Source organism: Corapipo altera, unplaced genomic scaffold (genome assembly GCF_003945725.1).
Source record: "Corapipo altera isolate COAL_440 unplaced genomic scaffold, ASM394572v1 343, whole genome shotgun sequence".
Lineage (NCBI taxonomy): Eukaryota > Metazoa > Chordata > Aves > Passeriformes > Pipridae > Corapipo > Corapipo altera.
The window spans coordinates 3,691,385-3,709,826 of NW_020884913.1; the positions used below are offsets into that span (position 1 = coordinate 3,691,385).

Here is an 18,442-nt window from a genome sequence, read left to right on the forward strand (position 1 = left end):
TGGCCGGTTAAAGCGGCCGCCGCCCGCCCGGCTCCGCGCTCAGCTCGCCCGGCGCCCGCCGTCCTGCGCGCCGCGGCCGCTCGCTCGCCAATGCGGGCCCGGAGCCCGGCCCGAGCCGCCCCCAGAGCCGCCCGCAGCCCCCCGGCCCGACCCCCCGACCCGGACCCATGCGGCGGCTCCGGGAGCGGTTCCGGAGGTGAGCTCGTCCCGCCGTCCCCCGGCGGGGCTCCCCCTTCCTCCCCGTGCTCTCCCCGAGGGATGGGTGGGGGAGCCGGGATTGCCGCGGCATCGCTGGTGGCGGGCGGGGAGGGCAGGGCAGGGCCGTCCCGAGCGGTGCGAGGGGATGGGGAGGGGTGTGTATGGGGGGGTCTGGATGGGGATTGTTTCTTTATTTGTTTATTTGCTGCCCCCGTTAAGCGGGTGAAGGGTCGCGCATCCGGCCGTGGGGCGGATCGCGCGGGGCCCGACCTGTGGCTCCCGGGCCGGGCTGGGTCCGGCACCCGCAGAGCGCTGGAGATCCTCGTCCAGCTGCATCTCCGGGCGGGTTGGTTATGGAATCATAGAATCCGGAATGGTTTGGGTTGGATGAGCTTTAAAGCTCATCTCCTTCCACCTTTCATCCCCCCGCCATGGGCAGGGGCACCTTCCACTAGCCCAGGTTGCTCCAAGCCCCGTCCAACCTGGCCTTGGACACTTCCAGGGATGGGACAGCCACAGCTTCTCTGGGCAACCTGTGCCAGGGCCTCCCCACCCTCGCAGGGCATCTTCCTGATGCCCAATCTAAATCTATGCTCTTTCAGCTTAAAAATCAGCCCTTTTTCAGCTTAAAAAGATGCTTCTTGTGTTCATGACAGGGTTGATTGGGTAACTGTGGTTACGGTTTCTAGATAAACATGTCCATCTGTGGGCTTTAGGTTCTTCTTTGCCCAAAGTTGGGATGCAAGGCTGATAACTATTGATGGACAGTCCATCTCTGGGGCAAGGGCAGTTTCTCTGATGCCTTTCCTCAGCAGGTACCCACCACAGGGCTGCCCTGCTCTCCCTTCACCAACTTGCTCAAGAAACTAAAACCTAAGTACTAAAAGGGAAATAAAATTGAAAGAGAACTGAGAGAGAAAGATGCAAATGCAGTTGAATGTGGTTTTTCTGTGCTAGCCCACACTTCGGCTGTTAGGCTGGCTGGTGCCTTGCCCCTGAGCTCAGATGTGCTGCAGCACCCAGGGGTGACTTTTTGCTGCCCCTTCTTCACTTGAACTTGCCTCTTGTACTTGCTGGAAGGCTGAGGACCTTTGGGGAGGTCAGTGGGATGCACAGGCATTTTTTTCCATGACCTAATCTATGCATGGTACCAGAGTTGTTTATGGATTCTCTGAGTATTGCAGATTTCCTTTCATCTTTAGTATCGTGCTGTAAGTACATGAACCTTTGCACAGCGTGTGATTTCACTGATATTTCCAAATAAGGGAACTGCTTCTGTACTGATCTGAATTATTTCTGTGCCTCAGATGTTCAGTGATAGTAAAGGTTGTGTGAGCAGTTACAAACCACAACTAGATACTGTCGAATCCAGGAAGGAAGGTGCCTAGTGAAGAGGAATATGGCTCTATTTTTAACTGAATGAATTTGTAAAGAGGAAATATCAGCCAGTTTGGCAAGCTTTTTATGAACCTTTTAGAATCTCTTCAAAATCTTACCGAAATGTTCATGGTGAAAATGTAGTGCTGATCTGTCTTGACCTGCTGGTGATTTTTTTTTTTTTTCTTTCCTCTTGAAAACAAAGAGCCTAGATAACATGTTAGATACTGAAGCATATATTTAGATACTGAAGCAATTTTGAACCCCATTTAATGTGTGCTAATGCTGGTTTTGTGGAGTTACGCCCACCTCGTTGGAGTTTCTCATATGCTGTTATTTGTGGTTTATTGGGTCTAAATGGCTTCTGCTGCTGGAAAGCACAAAGGAAGAAAGACACAGAAAGGGATAATGTGCTTTTATGTTGATAAAAGGAAGTCTGAGGTCTTTTGAGCTGAATAAAGGAAATATACTTCCTGAAAGGACTAAAAAAAAAAAATCCAGATCTTCAAGGCCGTTATCAGTGCTTGCTGTTTTTCCTGACATTTTGCTTCATGCTTAAAAGAATAATTTGTTCATCAGATGGGAATCATGAATAAGGCAAGATTTATTTCCCTTCTGCAGTCTGGGGTCTAATCTTGCTGTGCTGCCAGACAAGTGCCATACAGAGACGTGCAGTAGATTTTGGGATTTTGTAATTTATTTTTCTAAGCTGGATTTGCATGCAAAGATAAAGCATTAAGAACCCTCAGATTTTCCTCCTGCTTTGTCTCCCAAATACTATCCTCTCCTAATTCTGGAATCGCTGTGAAACAGGCAGCATCTGCTCCTTGGGAATCAATAGGAGCTTGAGACTGGGGTCTCTCACAAAGGATGGATCAGTCCCTGTGTTTAGCATTTAAAATATTCAAAGTATTTCAGGATCAGAGCTCAAGCAGTGTAAAGGGAGGGGTCTGAGTTTCTTCCCTCTTGTTTTGAATTGTTGTATGTCTTTCTCAATACCCCTTTTCCACTTCTATTGGGAATGTGCTCATCAAAGAAGGTTGTTTGCGTGCTGTGGAATTCTGGAGCTTGGACTTCCTTGGCCTCAAGCAGATGTTGAGCATTGAGAATGCATTTAAATTGTGAAAAGGAACTCATAGCTCAGCTCAGTGTGAAAGCATCCTACTCTCCTGGCTGGCTGCAAGCAGTTCTTAGTCTCTTAATTTCATATTCTGGTATTGAAGGCATTACTATTTTATATTGGAGATCTTGGACTGTCAGTATCTGAAATGGAGAAGTATTTCTGTTTTCTTGTGAGATGTGCTACAATATCCCCTGATTAAATGGCTCCAGTTTCACTGGAGCCCTGCAATTAAAGAATGCATCAGAGATTTGCTAGAAAATCGAAAGGCTTCACTTAGAAGCCTTATAATTCTGTAAATTATAGTCCAGTTCAGTGGGACTTTATCAGACTGTCCTGCATTTGATAATAACCTTAATGGTTGTGTTATAGAGAGCCTTTGTTTGGGAGTAAACAGCATCTAAATGCTGTAAATTGAGCTTCCACTTTTAGGAAGGTGAGATTATAATTCCCACAATGATCTTTTCCAGAAGAGGCAAACGTGACCTGTAGACAGGAGGAAGAACAATGTCCCTGTGTTTCAGTATTCATGTGGCAGAAAACAAGAAGCATCTGTTGTTGGTGGAGTGGGGTTTATTTATTTATTTATCTCTAAGAAAGAATTGAGCAGTTTCTGCCTCTAGAATGTGGATAAGTCTGTAACCACATTGTTCTGCCTTCATGTTGCCAGGTCATACATACCTATAACTACAGGAGTACATGGCTGACTTCAACTGTATGTGTCAAAACAATTTCTCCTGGTTTCGATGTGTACTTCAGTAATATCACAGAGCAGCTATTTTCAAACTTCAGGTCTGTTTTTTAAGACCTTAAGCCTGAACTGTCAAACTGGAAATGAGAGAAATGCAAGAGAAGCTGCAATTATTGCCCTGTGCAACCACCTCTTTAGTGATCCTCCCTCTGAAGTTGTTTCTGATAACATTTATAAATAATTAATTATCAAAAGGAAGGGGGAAAGAACTGAACCTTTGCTCTACTAAGAGCACTGCCTGTGAGAAGTGACCTGAGCAAATGTGCTCGTGTTTGATGCCTGGGTCTTGCACCTGTTGCAGTCGGTGCCTTTCAGGAGGGAGAGGTGCAGGGATGTCACAGCAAAGGTGCTACTGGGGTGTTGTGAGACCCGTTTTTTAAGGCAGAGGTAAAGCTGAACTCTGCCCCTCCTGCCAAAACACAGCAGTGGTGGTGTGTTATTGGTGTAAACCTGTGGGTGAAGGGGATGGGTGAAGTGTTGCTGGCATTGGGGTTCTGCTGGAACCCTCTCTGGTGGAGAAAGAGCGAGTTTGGGATGTCGAGGACGTCCAGTAAATCTTTCAACAGCTGTGTTCCTGACCATTTTTGTTGTTACTTTATGTAAAATAAGAAGAAATGTTTGAAATGTTTTGTAAGTGCGAAGTTCTCTGAAATCTGGTGCTTGTCTGTTTTGCCAGCCTGAATTTACCACACGTGAATGGATATTTGCATTGTTCCTGTGATGCCACAAAGGGGAAAAAACCTCAACCCTTTGTGTAGATAACAGAGCAAGGATGGCTTTGTTACTGTTTTTGTGTTCTATTCTGCTGCTAATAACTGTCTTCAAATTACTGAGAGCAAGTGGTTCTAATTTCTGAAGTGTTCGTTCATAATTCTGTCTAAAATCTAACATTACCCCGAGCTCTGTTGTGGCTGCTTTAGAAAGATGGAGTATATTTTCTACTAAATAAAAGGAAAAAGAATACAAGTAGTCCTCTGCTGGATAATAGAACATCCCATTAGCAGGCTATCTTCAATTATTTATAGATTTTTATATGATAATAATATCTTACATAGAAATTAGGAACAGTGGGAGTTATAAAGCTCCTACTGAGTATAAGCTTATTCCCTTTGGTTCTTCAGCTTTGGGTTTCTTTTTCTTTTTTTATTTTTTGCTTCTTGTGGAACTTCTAAGTACCATCACAGAGAAATGCAATAATATTCTAGATGTGATCAGTGAAAAGTTTCCCATGACTTTGAATTTATGGAGTCGGGCAAGGGCAGTCTGAGCCTGGTCACTCGCTGAGCCAACAGATGCTTTTATTTTTAAATGTTTTCCTAATTTGGAAGCAGAACTGAGTGAACTGAATGTTCCAGCTTTAGAGGATGCAGATATGGTCTTCAGCAGCTGTTGAAGACCTGTAAGCGCTGGACAACAAATGTTTTGTGAGTGTGTATATGATGATGGTGTCGTTGTCCTCTTGGAGAGGAGAGCAAGGTGTCACTTGTCACTGACAAAGGAATTGCCATTTTTTAACCATATATTAACTCCTGTGGAGTTGTTAATTTGCTAACAACCATTTATACTCAGTGTCTGTGAATTAAATTCACATTTGTCTTATCCTTTGTATTAGTAACAACTGAAACTGTTTCTTGAAGTTGCCACAATTTGGGGAGAGATCACGACACTTTTGTTTTATCATTGCTGCTACATTTTCATAGAGGAGCTTAGAAAAAAATGGTTCACAAATCACTTAGTAAATCAGCCAAGAAAACCAAATGAAATATCCCACAGATTTGGAACTGCTTCCTCAAGCTGTAAGATTTGGGTTGGATTTTTTTGGTTGGTTGGTTGTTTTTCCCTGGGTTGAGGTCAGCCAATATTTTATGGATGTCACAAGAATAGGACTCGTTTTGACTTAAGCCAGGAGGGACATGGGGAAGGACCAACGTTTGTCTAACAAGCTTTTTATATAAATCTTGCTAAAAAAGCTGCTCTCAGTTGTGAACATACAGACATCTTCTGTATTTGTTGTGAAGCTGTTCCTGGTTTGTTGGATATGTGACTAATTGTCAGTGCATGGCTTTATAATAAACCATTCCTGGAGTAAACAGGAATTATTAGTGAAGGAGAATCCCTTTCATGGGACAGTCAGCTGTGCTGGGATAACACACAGTACTGGAGCTGGAGCAGTTTATAGCTCTGATTTAACTGCTTGCATATAGATGTTTGCTGGCTTTTACAGGTGTTTCTACACAGATCTAAATTGTGTAGTTTCACAGAAACAACTCAAGTGTTTGGGTATTTTACTACAGTGAAATGAAACGTTTGCATTGGCAAGTTCTTCTAAAGATTTCTCAAGTTTCATCACATTCTGTTTGGCTTGCACAGACTGTGTTTGGTGTGATTGTTTGTTTGTTAGGTAATGTTTGAAAATTCCTAGAGAAAAAGGTGGAATGTCTATGGTAAACCTCTTGAAATTTTTCCTCTTCAAAGTTGACCATGAGAGTCTCCTTTCATCCCTGTGTATCTTGAATCTTAGTTATAGACACAAGATAGGATTGGCCTTAAAGAAAAAATGAGCCATCCAATACTCCAAACACAAATATTGCTTGCTATAGGAATCAAAGAGTCAGTGTTCAGGTTGGTTTATTCCAGGGTGTTGAAGAACTGGAATATTGCTGTAGGTTTCAAGAACTTCTTAAAAGAAGAGTAACCCTTGGCAGCTCTGGAGTCCAGATTTCAAGAGTAAATCAAGTCCATATTATCTAATTTAAATAGGAAATAGTTCATTCTTCATCTGACCAAGCTGTCAGAAAAGAGGGAGTCTTGATGTATGGGAAGCCTTGATGGAAGATAACCAAGCACTGGGACAGGCAGGCACAGAAATTGCTTTAACGTGTGCTGCTGGTGGGGAGGGCCTGGGAGAACTCAGGTTAAATAACAGTTACTCTGAACGTGTCTGTACTTATAATTCTTAACGCTGCTAGGTTGGAGATATTCCTTCAGGACACTCCAAGAGATGGTTTATTAACTTGCCTAAAAGTACCTCTTCATTATTCAACAGGTTCATGAACCACCCAGCTCCAGCCAACAGCCGCTACAAACCCACTTGCTATGAGCATGCTGCTAACTGTTACACACATGCAGTAAGTACAGTTTTGGGTTTTTTTTCTCTTTTTCTCTTTCTTTTTTTTAAAAAAAACCCAAATATTTCAGTAAATCTTTGTGGGTTTGGATTGCTAAATGCTCGCCTTTGCCCGAGTGTATTCATATTTACAACCTCACTGGTTTTGTGTGTATAAACTTTAGCTCTGGCAGTCCAGAAAATCAGATGTTTGGTGATGGCTGGCGCCTGTTCTGAATCTCCAGGAGCTCCAGATGCTTCATAAGGTTACTTTTAACAAAGTTATAAGTCTTTAACTAGACATTTTTCCTCTCTCCCAGTCAAAGGATGCCTGTGAGAAAGGGAATATAGGCCAATATTAGTTAACCCTGCAAGGTGGATTTCCCAGTTCTGTGCTGACATAATATTGTGTAATTGTGTACTGCAAGTACAAGAAAGCTTTATCCATGTTCAGATAAAGGCTTCATCAGACTCATGGGGGTATGAGCTAGAAAAGCTGGACTGGCTCAGGTCTGATACTTGATATCTGTGAATCGATTCTTCAGGAAATCTGCTGTTTTGCAAAGAGGCACCAATAGTGCTGACAGCCTTGTGAAAATTCCCACTCTGTCCTTATTTTCATAATGTAAAGACTCATTCTACATTTGAATATACAATATAGACATGCAGAATAAGGAAAGCAGTCCCCTTTGCTGGTTGTTTTTTTTTTTTCTTTTAGTAATTAGGAAGTTTAATTTGCTGTCTGGCACTTTGAAAAGGACTTAAAAATGTGTTTGTTTGTTTTTTGAGATAGCATTTGCCCTTTTATAAAAGCAGCTTGTGCTTCTCCTCAATCCCTTGTTTAACTCCAAACATTTGAAGTATGTTTGACTTTGTCCTCAGTCCCTTATCTCCAGAGTGTCTGAGTGAGCTGCAGAGCTCGAGGTAGTGCCCAGGACTCTTCAGCTCTAGAAAGAACTCTGTTCTTAAGGATCCTTTGTGAATATTTTATAAATAACCAACATACAGCTCCATGGTGCTGGTGAAAACAGAATCACTTGGTTTTTACACATAGAAAAGTTAACTGAAGCTTCTGTGTTCCTAAGCCAAGGGTCTCATGTACAGCATTATGTAAATATATGCTTACTTGCCTAGGGAATGAAGCAACATTCTGTTAGTTAGCACAAATATGTAGTTTATCTCATAATCCTTGTGCAAATCTTGTTTGCTCTGGCCAAAAAGTTAGATTTCAAAATATCTGGCAGAGGTTGCAGTGCTCCTTTGCAATTTTAGCTTTCACCTAGTTGAAAAACAGGCATGTCTTATTTCTGCCTGTTAGCAGGAGGTTACAGCCAAGATGCATCAGTATTTTTTGGAATGCTGCAGTCTGTGCTGTCTAATTGCCTCCTGAACAGTCAAACTATGTGCTAAAACCTACCATGAACTGTTAAAAGAAAGATGGATGCAATAACTAACTTTTGATCAATAATTAAAGGCTTGAAATGGAATCTAAGCTGGGAAAACAGTGGATTATGCAGAAAAAGCTTCTCTGTGTCACAGGCTAATGTTAGATGGTCAAATGGGTGAGTCTTTGCCACTGGGTTATAGAGTGAGTTTTCAATTAGACATTGCTAATTCTAAACAGAATTTAGCAATGGCTCTCCATAAAGGTTTGGAATAAAGAGATATATTCATAATTCAGGAAGCAGTCCACTTGTAATTTATGAGTGGGGCTGTACTCCTCAGCAGGTATCCCATCTGGTTTTTGACTTAAAATTACACAGGAGTAAGTTTAGGCAGTTGCTCAATAAAAAAATCCCCAATGATAAATGAGGGTACAGAATCCCAGGCATAGCTTTTTTTGCTACAGTGCTTAAAAGGTAACTTTTTGTGGCAGAGTAAGGCATCTTCAAATTTCCAGCTAGTAAGGCTATTTAAAATGCCTTGATCTTTTTTTTTTTTTTAGCTTTAAATGAAGCACTGCCTTGCCTTCAGACAGTAGGAGACAGGAAGGGCAGCTCAGTAGTTGAAAACAGAGACAGAAAAGACTGTTCTCTGTGTTTAGAAGAACAGGAAGGAAGCAGTGCATGAGAGAAGCAGGGGTTGTAAGAATTGGAGTTGTAAGGTAAGCTAAGTCTGAGGGGAGGGATGGCTCTTTCATCATGAAACTTTCTAGTGTGCATAAGGTTTATCAGACAAAAGATGTGCCCTGTTGTGTTAAAACCTCAGAATTTAGGCATGGCTTGCTTTAATACTGCTCAAAAAGTTTCTTCCAGCTGCCTTAAAAGGAGGAACTATTCTTTAAATTAAGCTGTGGCCTCTATTCCAGGCTGGGTTTGTGCTGTGCTTGGAAAAATAGAAGTAATGTAAACATTTAAACAATGAGACTTGGAGCATTCAGCAGGACATGTGAGCACAGGAGAAGGGGTCATCAAAATCTGAGAGGGGCTCCTGTGATGAAAATGCCTCCATTGCACCTGACTGTAGGAAGAGTTTCTCTGCACTGTGTGTGGCACAGCCCAAGTTGCCCGTGGGCTTCCCACTCCATGGCATTGGTCTCCTTATCTGAGGGGAAAACTGATGAGTAGGGAGAGATGGTACTTGGCCTGGACCAGGCAGCTGGACATGGACACAGCCCTTCATGGCTCCCTCTACGTGTCACACATGATTTTTGGCAGCTTTGTGGATCTTTCTGTTGTCATCCTTTCCCAAGAGGAAGAGTATGGACCATCTTTATGCCCTTAGTGCACAGAAAATAACTTAATTTGCCATGACTGTTATGTGCAAAAGCAAAATTTCCAACAGATTTTTAAACCTCACTGTGGGAGAAATTGTGTACAGAAACAAAGAACACAGATAAAACACTGGCCAATGGAGCAGAATCCTGAGCAGAATCCCAGACAGAGGGAAGATACTTTGCTGTAAGTTGGTAACCAGAGAGTGTAATTTCCCTGAAGTGGGTCTGCTCAGGTTCACAGGTTACTGTTTCAGCCTCTTTCTTTGTGCCTTAAGGCTTTTTGCTCATCCTGACAGTTTGTGGTAGTTGGTTTCCCAAAATAGGTAACATGTGGGGAGGTTGTGCCCAAGTCTCTTCTTAAAGATTCCTGCCTATAGCTGTAAATAAAAATATTTTATTCCTTTGTCTTCCTTTTTATTTCAAAGGGGTTTTTACTTTCATGCTCTCATTTTGCTCTGGCATTTGTCTAGAAAACTTAGGAAACTGTTGCCTTCTCTTCTGTTCTACACCTCCCTCTTCCAGCCCCACTTGTGACGTAGCCAGGATTAATCAAGGTGCTAAAATTAGTAAATTGGAGTATCACAGTTCTGGGTTTGTTCTCAGTACATTAAGTTACTGGGTTTGATGATAATCATTTGGAAGAGTTGCACTCCTTGATGAAAATAAGCAAAGGTTTTGTGACTTATAGCTGTTTTTTTCCTGGGAATATTGGCAACTTAGAAATGCTGTGTCATCACCCTAAAATGACACGGCACAATCACACTCATTCTCTTAGATCTGATTCTCTGGCTACTTTTTTTGGTAAGTATCCCTCCTTTTAAAGGACTGATAATTGCTTCTCCCTTCTGAAGGCTGGAGATTAAAATGTAGTTCTCGTGGTGGAGACTTTTCAAATGAACATGGGAAAATCTGCCTTGTTTTGTCAATTGAAGTGTTGTGTTTCTTTTGTAAGATGGATGAAGCCCATTGTACCATATGTTATCTGTCATGGCATTGCTATCTAAAGGACTCTTATCCAGTTGGCTGGAGCAGCAGGGTATCATTTCTGGATTTTGAATTTAATCTAGCTATTTTGGGTCCAAAAAACAGAGTAATAAAACATCTCTTGTTTAGTCTGACTGTTCCCATGGTGCCTATCAGGCACAGAGGGGAAAGTGTTTCCAGATAGAATACTTAAAATAAAACAACCAGTCCTTCTCCTGGGGTATAGAGCTGTTCCCTGGGAGAAGGGGAATTGTTCTGCAGAGCCAGGACAAGGCAGAAAAGGGACTAAGTCAGGTCTTCATTCATGTGCTCATTTGTACTCTTCATTCTGAAGGTGCAGAGAAGGAAGTGATAAGAAAATTGCTCATTTGTTTTAACCCTATTACTTTAGATAAAATAATTACTGGGAAAAGCTGATTGACACTGAACTTTGTTATGACCTATTTGAGCATCACACATCAAAGCTTAACTTGTGAAATATTTATTTGAGCATATCAGTGAAAAGCTGGGGTATCTGTAAGAAAGGCAAGTTATTCTGTGTAGTATCTAAATCTTGTTTCCCAAGAGGGCTTCCTTCCTCTGAAATGGTCTCAAGCAGAGCCTCTGAGCAGCTCATGACTCGGCTGTTAGTAGGGAATTAGGAGGGATTTCCTATTTTGCCTTGTACTTGTGGGTACATAATGTCCCTGAAACCTTTTAGTTGTCTCTCAAGTTTAGTCAAAACTGAAATTTGCACTAGAAATTGGGAAGGAAACTGATAAATGTGGATACAGTGGGACTGCACAGCTTAAAGAAACACAGTTACAGCACTATTTCTGGGGCTGAGTATCCTCCTGTGTCCTGCAGAACCCAACTGAAGCAACTGTCACATCTCATCCCTTCCTGGCTGCTGCCTCAAGGGCTTCAGCCACACTTCAAACTGTGTGTCATATGTGGAAAACAGGAGTGGAGTGACTGATCTCCTTCAACCTTCCCTGAATTTGGGGGCTGTCCAGGATATGTGTATGGAAACTTATGGTTGGTGATAAACGAGAAGCCAGACTGGCAAACTATGTTTGGCCTGAAAGTGCACAGAGTCAACTTCCAGAGTCATTACAGAGCTCAGGAAGTGTTTTCACCTCTGGTCCCAGTGCTGTGGATAAAGCAATGCCATACTTTTCATTTCCATGGCTCTGGAGCTTTGGTGTAAATGTACTAAATTTTGCAAAACATAGGAAAATACAACAGTAATGAAGCTACTTGAAAGCTGCTTCTTTTGTGTTGTTAACTCCCTGGATCAACCAGTTGCTTATTGGATCCATTTGCTTTGCTCTGCATCCTCTGCACTGATCAGAGCCTCGATGTCTCCTGGTCTGTCAGTAGATAAAGGACAGACAGTGCAGGGCAGGCCAGACCTTTGATCTCTGAGCTATCCAACCTGTAATGCAAAGTGGCCACATTTGTTTAAACATTGCTTGTTCCTGGCTTTATTGTTTAGCATATGAGACTTGGGTTAAATTATGAAGAATTTAACCTAAGAAGCTTATTTGCAATTCAGGTGAACCAATTAGCATCTTAAGACACACAGTAGGGCCTGGAAGGGAACTGGTGCAGTGTTTTTAACTAGAAGGCTGACAAGGATGTGCCTTGATAGTGGAAGCAGAGGGGTAGAAATATCTGAGCCAGTTGCTTCTCTTCTTTAAATACTTGTTGGACATGGGTTTTTTTTATTTTGTTTGGGTTATTTCTTCCCCCCCCCCTTTTTTTCCTTTTTTTCTGAGGGATACAAAGGTGCATCATGTATTTTATTCTGGAAAGGAGGGTAGTTTTACATGTATGTGAAGCCTGCAGCCCATTTCTTGGATGCTTCATGGAAATTCTAGTTCCATCACGGTGTTCAAACAGTGCTTGTTTGGGAAGATGTGAATTAAAAATGCTTGAGAGGGAGGTGGGAAGGAAAACAGCCTTGGATACACTGCATTAAAAGAACATCTTTGTGCATTAAGAATCTGCTCATGAGAGAAGTTTGCAGCTAATTTATTTATGATATCTAAAACCCAAGTTCTGCAAAACTGTTGCTTAATTCTCCCAACTGCCCACTGCTAAATGCTTTGTTCTTTTCATTTGGGATTCAAGTTTATTTTGGTTTGTCCTGTGCTCTGCCTCTGTGCACTAGAGGTGGCTTGAATCCAATCTGGAGTAATATCAACACGGTTTTAAAGAAACAAAGCAGAATATGAAAATAAAACCACTGCTAAGACTTGGCAATGTTTTTTGTCTGATTTTGTGTCGTGGCTGGAGGAGCTGGTAACCTTCCCTGCTACCATGGGAGGAGAGATTTAGCACAAACAGCTACAACTGTTGCCTGAGCCATTGTCCAAGATGCTGCTGTGTCTTAAAACTCAATGTCAAACTTTCTGTAGGTGGGGACAGGCCATATGGCCTCGCTGCAGCTCTCCCTGCCTGCTGGTGCTGCTCTGTGGGTGGTACTGCGGGGAAGGCTTAACAGTGTCCCTTTGTTTTCCCAGTTCCTCATTGTCCCCGCGATTGTGGGCAGTGCCCTCCTGCACCGGCTGTCTGACGATCGCTGGGAGAAGATCACGGCGTGGATGTACGGGGTGGGGCTCTGCGCCCTCTTCATCGTCTCCACGGTGTTTCACATCGTGTCTTGGAAAAAGAGTCACTTAAGGTATCGGGAGAAGACGTTTTGCTTTGTTTTGTGATGTTTTTCCATTGTGTCTCTCAGTCAGAGCTGGTTTTACAGAAGGCTGGAGTGGTGCTTTTTACTGAATCATGAAAAAAGCCACCCTCGATTCTGTTGGAAGAAATAGTGAGCCAAGCTCGTGTACAAATGAGCTTCAATGTCTGCTGCTTTTTCACAAAGAAAACATGTGTTTTTGTAGGCCCTAGTGGCTCTTAATCCAGAAGCAGAACGGGAAAAACATAGTCTAAGTGGATGATGAATAATACCCCACTGCAGAAATGAGAACGCTGTGTGGGACTATGGCATGCTCAAGTGCTTTGAGGAACACAGAGTTTGCCAAGAGAATTATAACACAATAGCCAGCTAACCAGCAGAAAGCCTCTCTGGGAGCAAGGCAGCAAAACTGACATGTGATTTATTATTTATTTTTTATTTTATTTTGGTTTTTTGGTCCCATTATGACCCCTGTGTAATTCTGGGCTGTAAATTGGATCTAGCCAGTAGTCACTAAATAGTTTCTGGATCAGGCAGAGTTGATGTGACAGCTCTGCCTCCCTACCAGGGAGCAGGATGCACAGTGGGGTGGAGAATGAGTGCTCAGTTCTTACATGTCTGGTTCCTTCCACGTGGCTTTAAGAGGTCGTGGAGCTGGTGGGATTTTCCCCAAAGTAATTCCAAAGTGCATCAGGAGAATGAGATGTTACAAAAATCTTTGCCAAATCTGCCCTGGTGACTCGCTCTCTCTCTGCCAGGACAATGGAGCACTGCTTCCACATGTGTGACAGGATGATGATCTATGTCTTCATTGCAGCCTCATATGCACCATGGTAAGGAACTGCCTTCCAAAATCTGTAGGTACCTTCTTAGGTGCAACTGCCCACATTCTGTGCTGTGACAGGCAATGTAATGTAACCTCCTGGGACTTACTGAACAGAAAGTAATGTTAGAAAACATCAGAAAGTAGTTTATTTATATTCCATGTACCCCATCAATGCAACCCCCTTCTGCCTCTCTGTGGGTGGAATGTCCCCGTGCCTGCTCCCCCATCGTGCTGAAGTTAAAGCCCTGAATATTTATTTACTTTTGTCAAGCCCCACTGCCAGGATGTCAGTGTGTTCATTCATCACTTCTGTCTCTTGAAACCTTTGTGCCTCCAGGTTAAACCTCCGTGAGCTGGGACCTCTGGCATCTCACATGAGATGGTTTATCTGGCTGATGGCTGCTGGAGGAACCCTTTATGTATTTCTCTACCATGAAAAGTAAGAATTATTCTTTGCATTTAACTTCAAACTGAAAATCATCCTCAAAGAACAAGACCAGACTTTTTTTTTTGTTTGGGAGATGAGTTACTGAGGTTCTCATCCAGTAAGAAAATTTAAGTTGTCTCAGTGTTTTATTCTCACTAGTACCTGATGCAGGTGAAGGCATCTAGGCAGTATTTAGAGAAGGTATTGCCTGCAACTGTACAATGCTGATAAATACTAGTTTTAATTTTGTCATAAAACATTGGTGATGTCTCTGCATGGAAAGCTTTTTGAATAATTTAATGGACCCATGCTAACATAAAACTTCTTTTTACTGTTGAAGAAAATGTTCATCCTCTTGTACCTCCTTAAATGACTCAAATCCTTCCTTTTTAGGTATAAGATCGTTGAACTCTTTTTCTATTTAGCGATGGGATTTTCTCCTGCTCTGGTAGTGACTTCCATGGTAAGGAGTGTGACTATTACAAACAAACAAACTTGCCTTTTATAACTAGATTAAGTTTAGTGCAGCTCTATTTTTTTTTGAAAAAAATGTTTATTTTAGTCCACCATAATTGCAAATATTCTCTGCAGAAGAACCAAATACAGCTGGTTATATTTTGGATCTACCTTTCAGTGAAATGCTGCCTTGTTTTGTTGAATCTGGGCTGCACTGGGGAGATAAACAGAGCTTGGGTTTCTTGATGCATCTGAAAAGTATCCTACTGGCTCTTGTCCACTTCAAAACTTTGACTATCATTTCTTTATAGTGACACATTTTAAATAATGTTGATTAACCCTCTCTGCTGCTGAATACAAAATAAATACAAATAACACAAATCTGACATCTTCTCAAGCTAATGCCTTAACTGCTCCACTGAATGCTGTACCTAAACCTTGTTGAATGTTTCATCCAACCAGTAGGAGTTGCTTTAAACTCAAGTTTGCACACAGTAACGTGGTTTTCTTTGTCTCTGCTGATGAGCATGAAGCCAACCATCAGACCTGTGTTGGTTCTTGAGTTATGCTATCAGAACTTCCACAGTGCTGTTGGGACACAGTATATAAATATATCACTGTGTATTTCACAAAGTCTGGTATAAATACACTGCATTTCTCCTTGTCCAAGATGTTCTGAGCTGTGACACCCACCTTCCTTTGCTCGGGGGGAGGAAACCACTTTGGATTTTACACACGAAAAACTCTTTGCCCCCTTCCCAGCCCACGCTGACCTGTCCCTGTTTGTTGACAGACCAACACTGAGGGGCTGCAGGAGGTTGCCTGGGGAGGTTTGATCTACTGCCTGGGCGTGGTGTTCTTCAAGAGTGATGGAGTGATCCCCTTTGCCCACGCCATCTGGCACGTCTTCGTGGCCACAGCAGCTGCTGTCCATTACTATGCCATCTGGAAGTACCTTTACAGAAGTCCTGCAGACAAAATTCGTCACTTATGAGAGATAGATATCTATAGGTATAAAAATAATCTGCACTCGGCCTCTGTAACAGTATTATTTGACTTAAGGAATTCGGGGAAATTGGGAAAAATTGCACAGCAAAACTGCACTGACTTTGGTAGTTCTGTGAACACAATTACTGTGAACTGATGTTTGTGTCCTGCCATTGCCCATCACATGGCAAGTGCTGTAAATTACCAAGATACTGTACTGCAGTACCAAGAGTCCATTCCACGTTAGCAGAACTGGCTACCTGATGTTTACAAACAAATTTTGTATCCTAGTTTAATTTTACAATTTTTAACTACGTGAATTTTTCTAAATTAGTGATTGAAATGGGGAAGTCAGTGCATTAGTGCAAACGTGACAGTCTTGATTTGAAATTGGTTTCTATCACCTTTCCACTAAGTCATTTCTTGAACATGAATCACAGACAACTAATCTACTTTTACCACTCATTATCTTGGTATAATGTGAAACTTTTATAGAAACTTTTTTGTGTTTTTTGTAAACTTTACAAGTACATTTATTGAACTGAAGACACACAACTGTCATCTATGCAGCTACTCATGTTGCAAACTCTTGCAAGAAATGGTTACATTCCACACCCTGTCCTGACAAGCAAACCTTGTACCTCTTCCAAAGGTTGTGTTAAAGGTGTAAGTGTAGTAACCACTTTTACAAACAAAAATCTAAATGTGATTCTGCTGAGTTCTAACATGACAGCATTCTGCTGGTCTGTAGTACCACTGAAATGGACCTTAACTTGGTTTTATTTGTGATGAAGTGCTTCAAAGGGAATAGCTGAGGTGATTGTCTCCTCGAGGTTCCCAGTCCTGCCCAGCCTGGCAGGGGTTGGGGTGAAGGCTGGGCAGTGTGAAGGGAGGGGGGCATCTGATGCTCCCTGGCCAAACCAGGAATTTCTCCAGGGCTGTAACATTAAGGCTTGGGTTTCCAGAGGGATTTAAACCCACCAACATGAACCTGGTCCCACCAGCTTTTGTTGGGGTGGTTCTGCTGGGAAATCCTGGTCAGAGCAGGTTCAGGGCATCGCTGCCCACCTGGAGCTCGTGGTTCTCCACAAGCACAGCCTTCCAGGGAGCAGAGCTTGGGGAACTCAATGTGGTGTCATGCTGGGACTTCTCACAGTAAAACTGGTCCTTGTTGCTGTCTGTCTGTACAGGAAATCCAGCTGTGGTAGCGAGTCATGACTGTAGAACATGTGCTGTAATGACCAGTGTAGAAGAGTCATTGTAATACTGTTTGCCCAATAATTGTATCCTGTCCCACTATGTAATGAATGTCTTATATTAAGATTGACTTTATCCTTTTTCTAATTTACTCAGTTTTTCATGTCAGTATTTAAAAACAAAACCAAAATGCGTTGCCTTTCTCAGATTTTGTTCTGGATATTGCCTGTCTGCAAACGATGAGTAGCAAGATAGGGGTGTTTTAACAGTCCCCGTTCCACTTAGATTTGCCAGAGGGCAGCAGATTTTAGAATATTTACATTTGTATAGGGAATTTACAAGAGGGACAAACTTTAAATTCAAAGTATTGAAGAATCGCTGTGTGGTGTTTAGCAGGTGATCAGAGAAGTTGGCACCACCACAGAAGAATAATGAACTGCCCCAAAAGAGAGCAAAGAGAAGAGCTGGGCAGGTAATTCCTGCTGCAACAGTCTCTCACATCTGGATGCCTCAGTTTTTTAACATTGTGTCTATTTTAATATTTTCCACTTTTTGTGAGTTCATATATTTTGTTGAAATGCAGTACTGTTAAAACCACTAAAATACATGTAAAGGTTTTCTGTAGTCAAAAGTGAAACTATTTGCTTGAGTATGTTTTAATTTTAAGTTAATTTTTCATGGCATTGCTTTTTGGAGTGTTTGAAATGGTTTTTAAAAAATTTCAATTCGCCAAAAATATTTTGAATTACTGTATTCTAGTCAATATGATACTGAATGTACTAGAGTAACAATAAACATTTGGTGCAATTTGGAAACTCTTGTATTCTTGGTGGTTATTCTTTTTCCCCTCCCAGGGAAGTCAGGGATGGACACTGTTGCCACTCCTGGCACAAGGGATCCCAAGCTGAAGCTGATAACCCTCATGCTTGCTCAGTCAATGCTTTAAAGGTAGTAGGAAAGACTGCAATCCAAATTATTTAATTTGTGGCATGGAAAAAAGTATATTTCTGTCTCCATTTGGTCAATATTTGGAACTTGCTGCTTTCCCTTTTGCTGTTCTGGATCAATTTTCTTATATTGGGATTCTTTTTTTCAACTTAGAACACTGAAATGCATAATTTTGCTTCCATCCCTAGAGGAGGATCGTTGCATAAAATATAGACAAGCTGAACTAAAAAATATGTTTCTTTCTGGAAAACAAGCATATCAATTAGTCTTTTCTTTTTTTCCCCCTCCATCTAACTACAGCTCTCCAGGCTCTTTCCTCCCAGGAGTAGAGACAGTGCTTTTCCCAGTAATGTTTGCTGCATTACAGAGATGTGATTTCTTTGTCTTCCTGAGGCAAATGTTTTTAAAAGTACTTGCTTCTGTATTTTCTGTGCCTTTAGGTTTTAGAAGTGCAACAAGTCTAAATGAAGCAGTGATAACACACATTTCAGCTTTGCAGATGAACCTTTCCAGAAGATGTCTGGGGTGCTGCAGGTACTTGGAATACTGGATACCCTTAGGTCGTGCTTTTATAACACAGTATCATGTGAATAGAAAAATAATTCTATGAAGTGATTTATTTTTGAATTGGATTGGGGGTTTTAAGTCAACAGCAAAAAAAAGAGCAAAAAG

At 41.9% G+C, this 18,442-nt stretch overlaps 1 protein-coding gene across 4 annotated transcripts in view; it reads left to right on the forward strand.

Annotated features, from left to right (window-relative positions):
- The window catches only part of MMD (monocyte to macrophage differentiation associated), a 41,744-nt gene extending 24,107 nt beyond the window's left edge, over nucleotides 1–17,637 (forward strand). Inside the window, exons 1-7 of one of the 4 annotated variants that reach the window (XM_027654467.1) lie at nucleotides 63–196; nucleotides 6,493–6,574; nucleotides 12,760–12,920; nucleotides 13,688–13,762; nucleotides 14,093–14,194; nucleotides 14,576–14,645; nucleotides 15,432–17,637. In XM_027654467.1, the coding sequence (XP_027510268.1) occupies nucleotides 168–196; nucleotides 6,493–6,574; nucleotides 12,760–12,920; nucleotides 13,688–13,762; nucleotides 14,093–14,194; nucleotides 14,576–14,645; nucleotides 15,432–15,632 (720 nt within the window). In that variant the 5' untranslated portion in view covers nucleotides 63–167 and the 3' untranslated portion in view covers nucleotides 15,633–17,637. Of the gene's footprint in view, nucleotides 1–62; nucleotides 197–1,323; nucleotides 1,410–5,988; nucleotides 6,069–6,492; nucleotides 6,575–12,759; nucleotides 12,921–13,687; nucleotides 13,763–14,092; nucleotides 14,195–14,575; nucleotides 14,646–15,431 lie in introns of those variants that run through there. The other 3 variants (XM_027654464.1, XM_027654465.1, XM_027654466.1) reach the window with 3 other exon arrangements.
- Nucleotides 17,638–18,442: the final 805 nt, after the last annotated feature.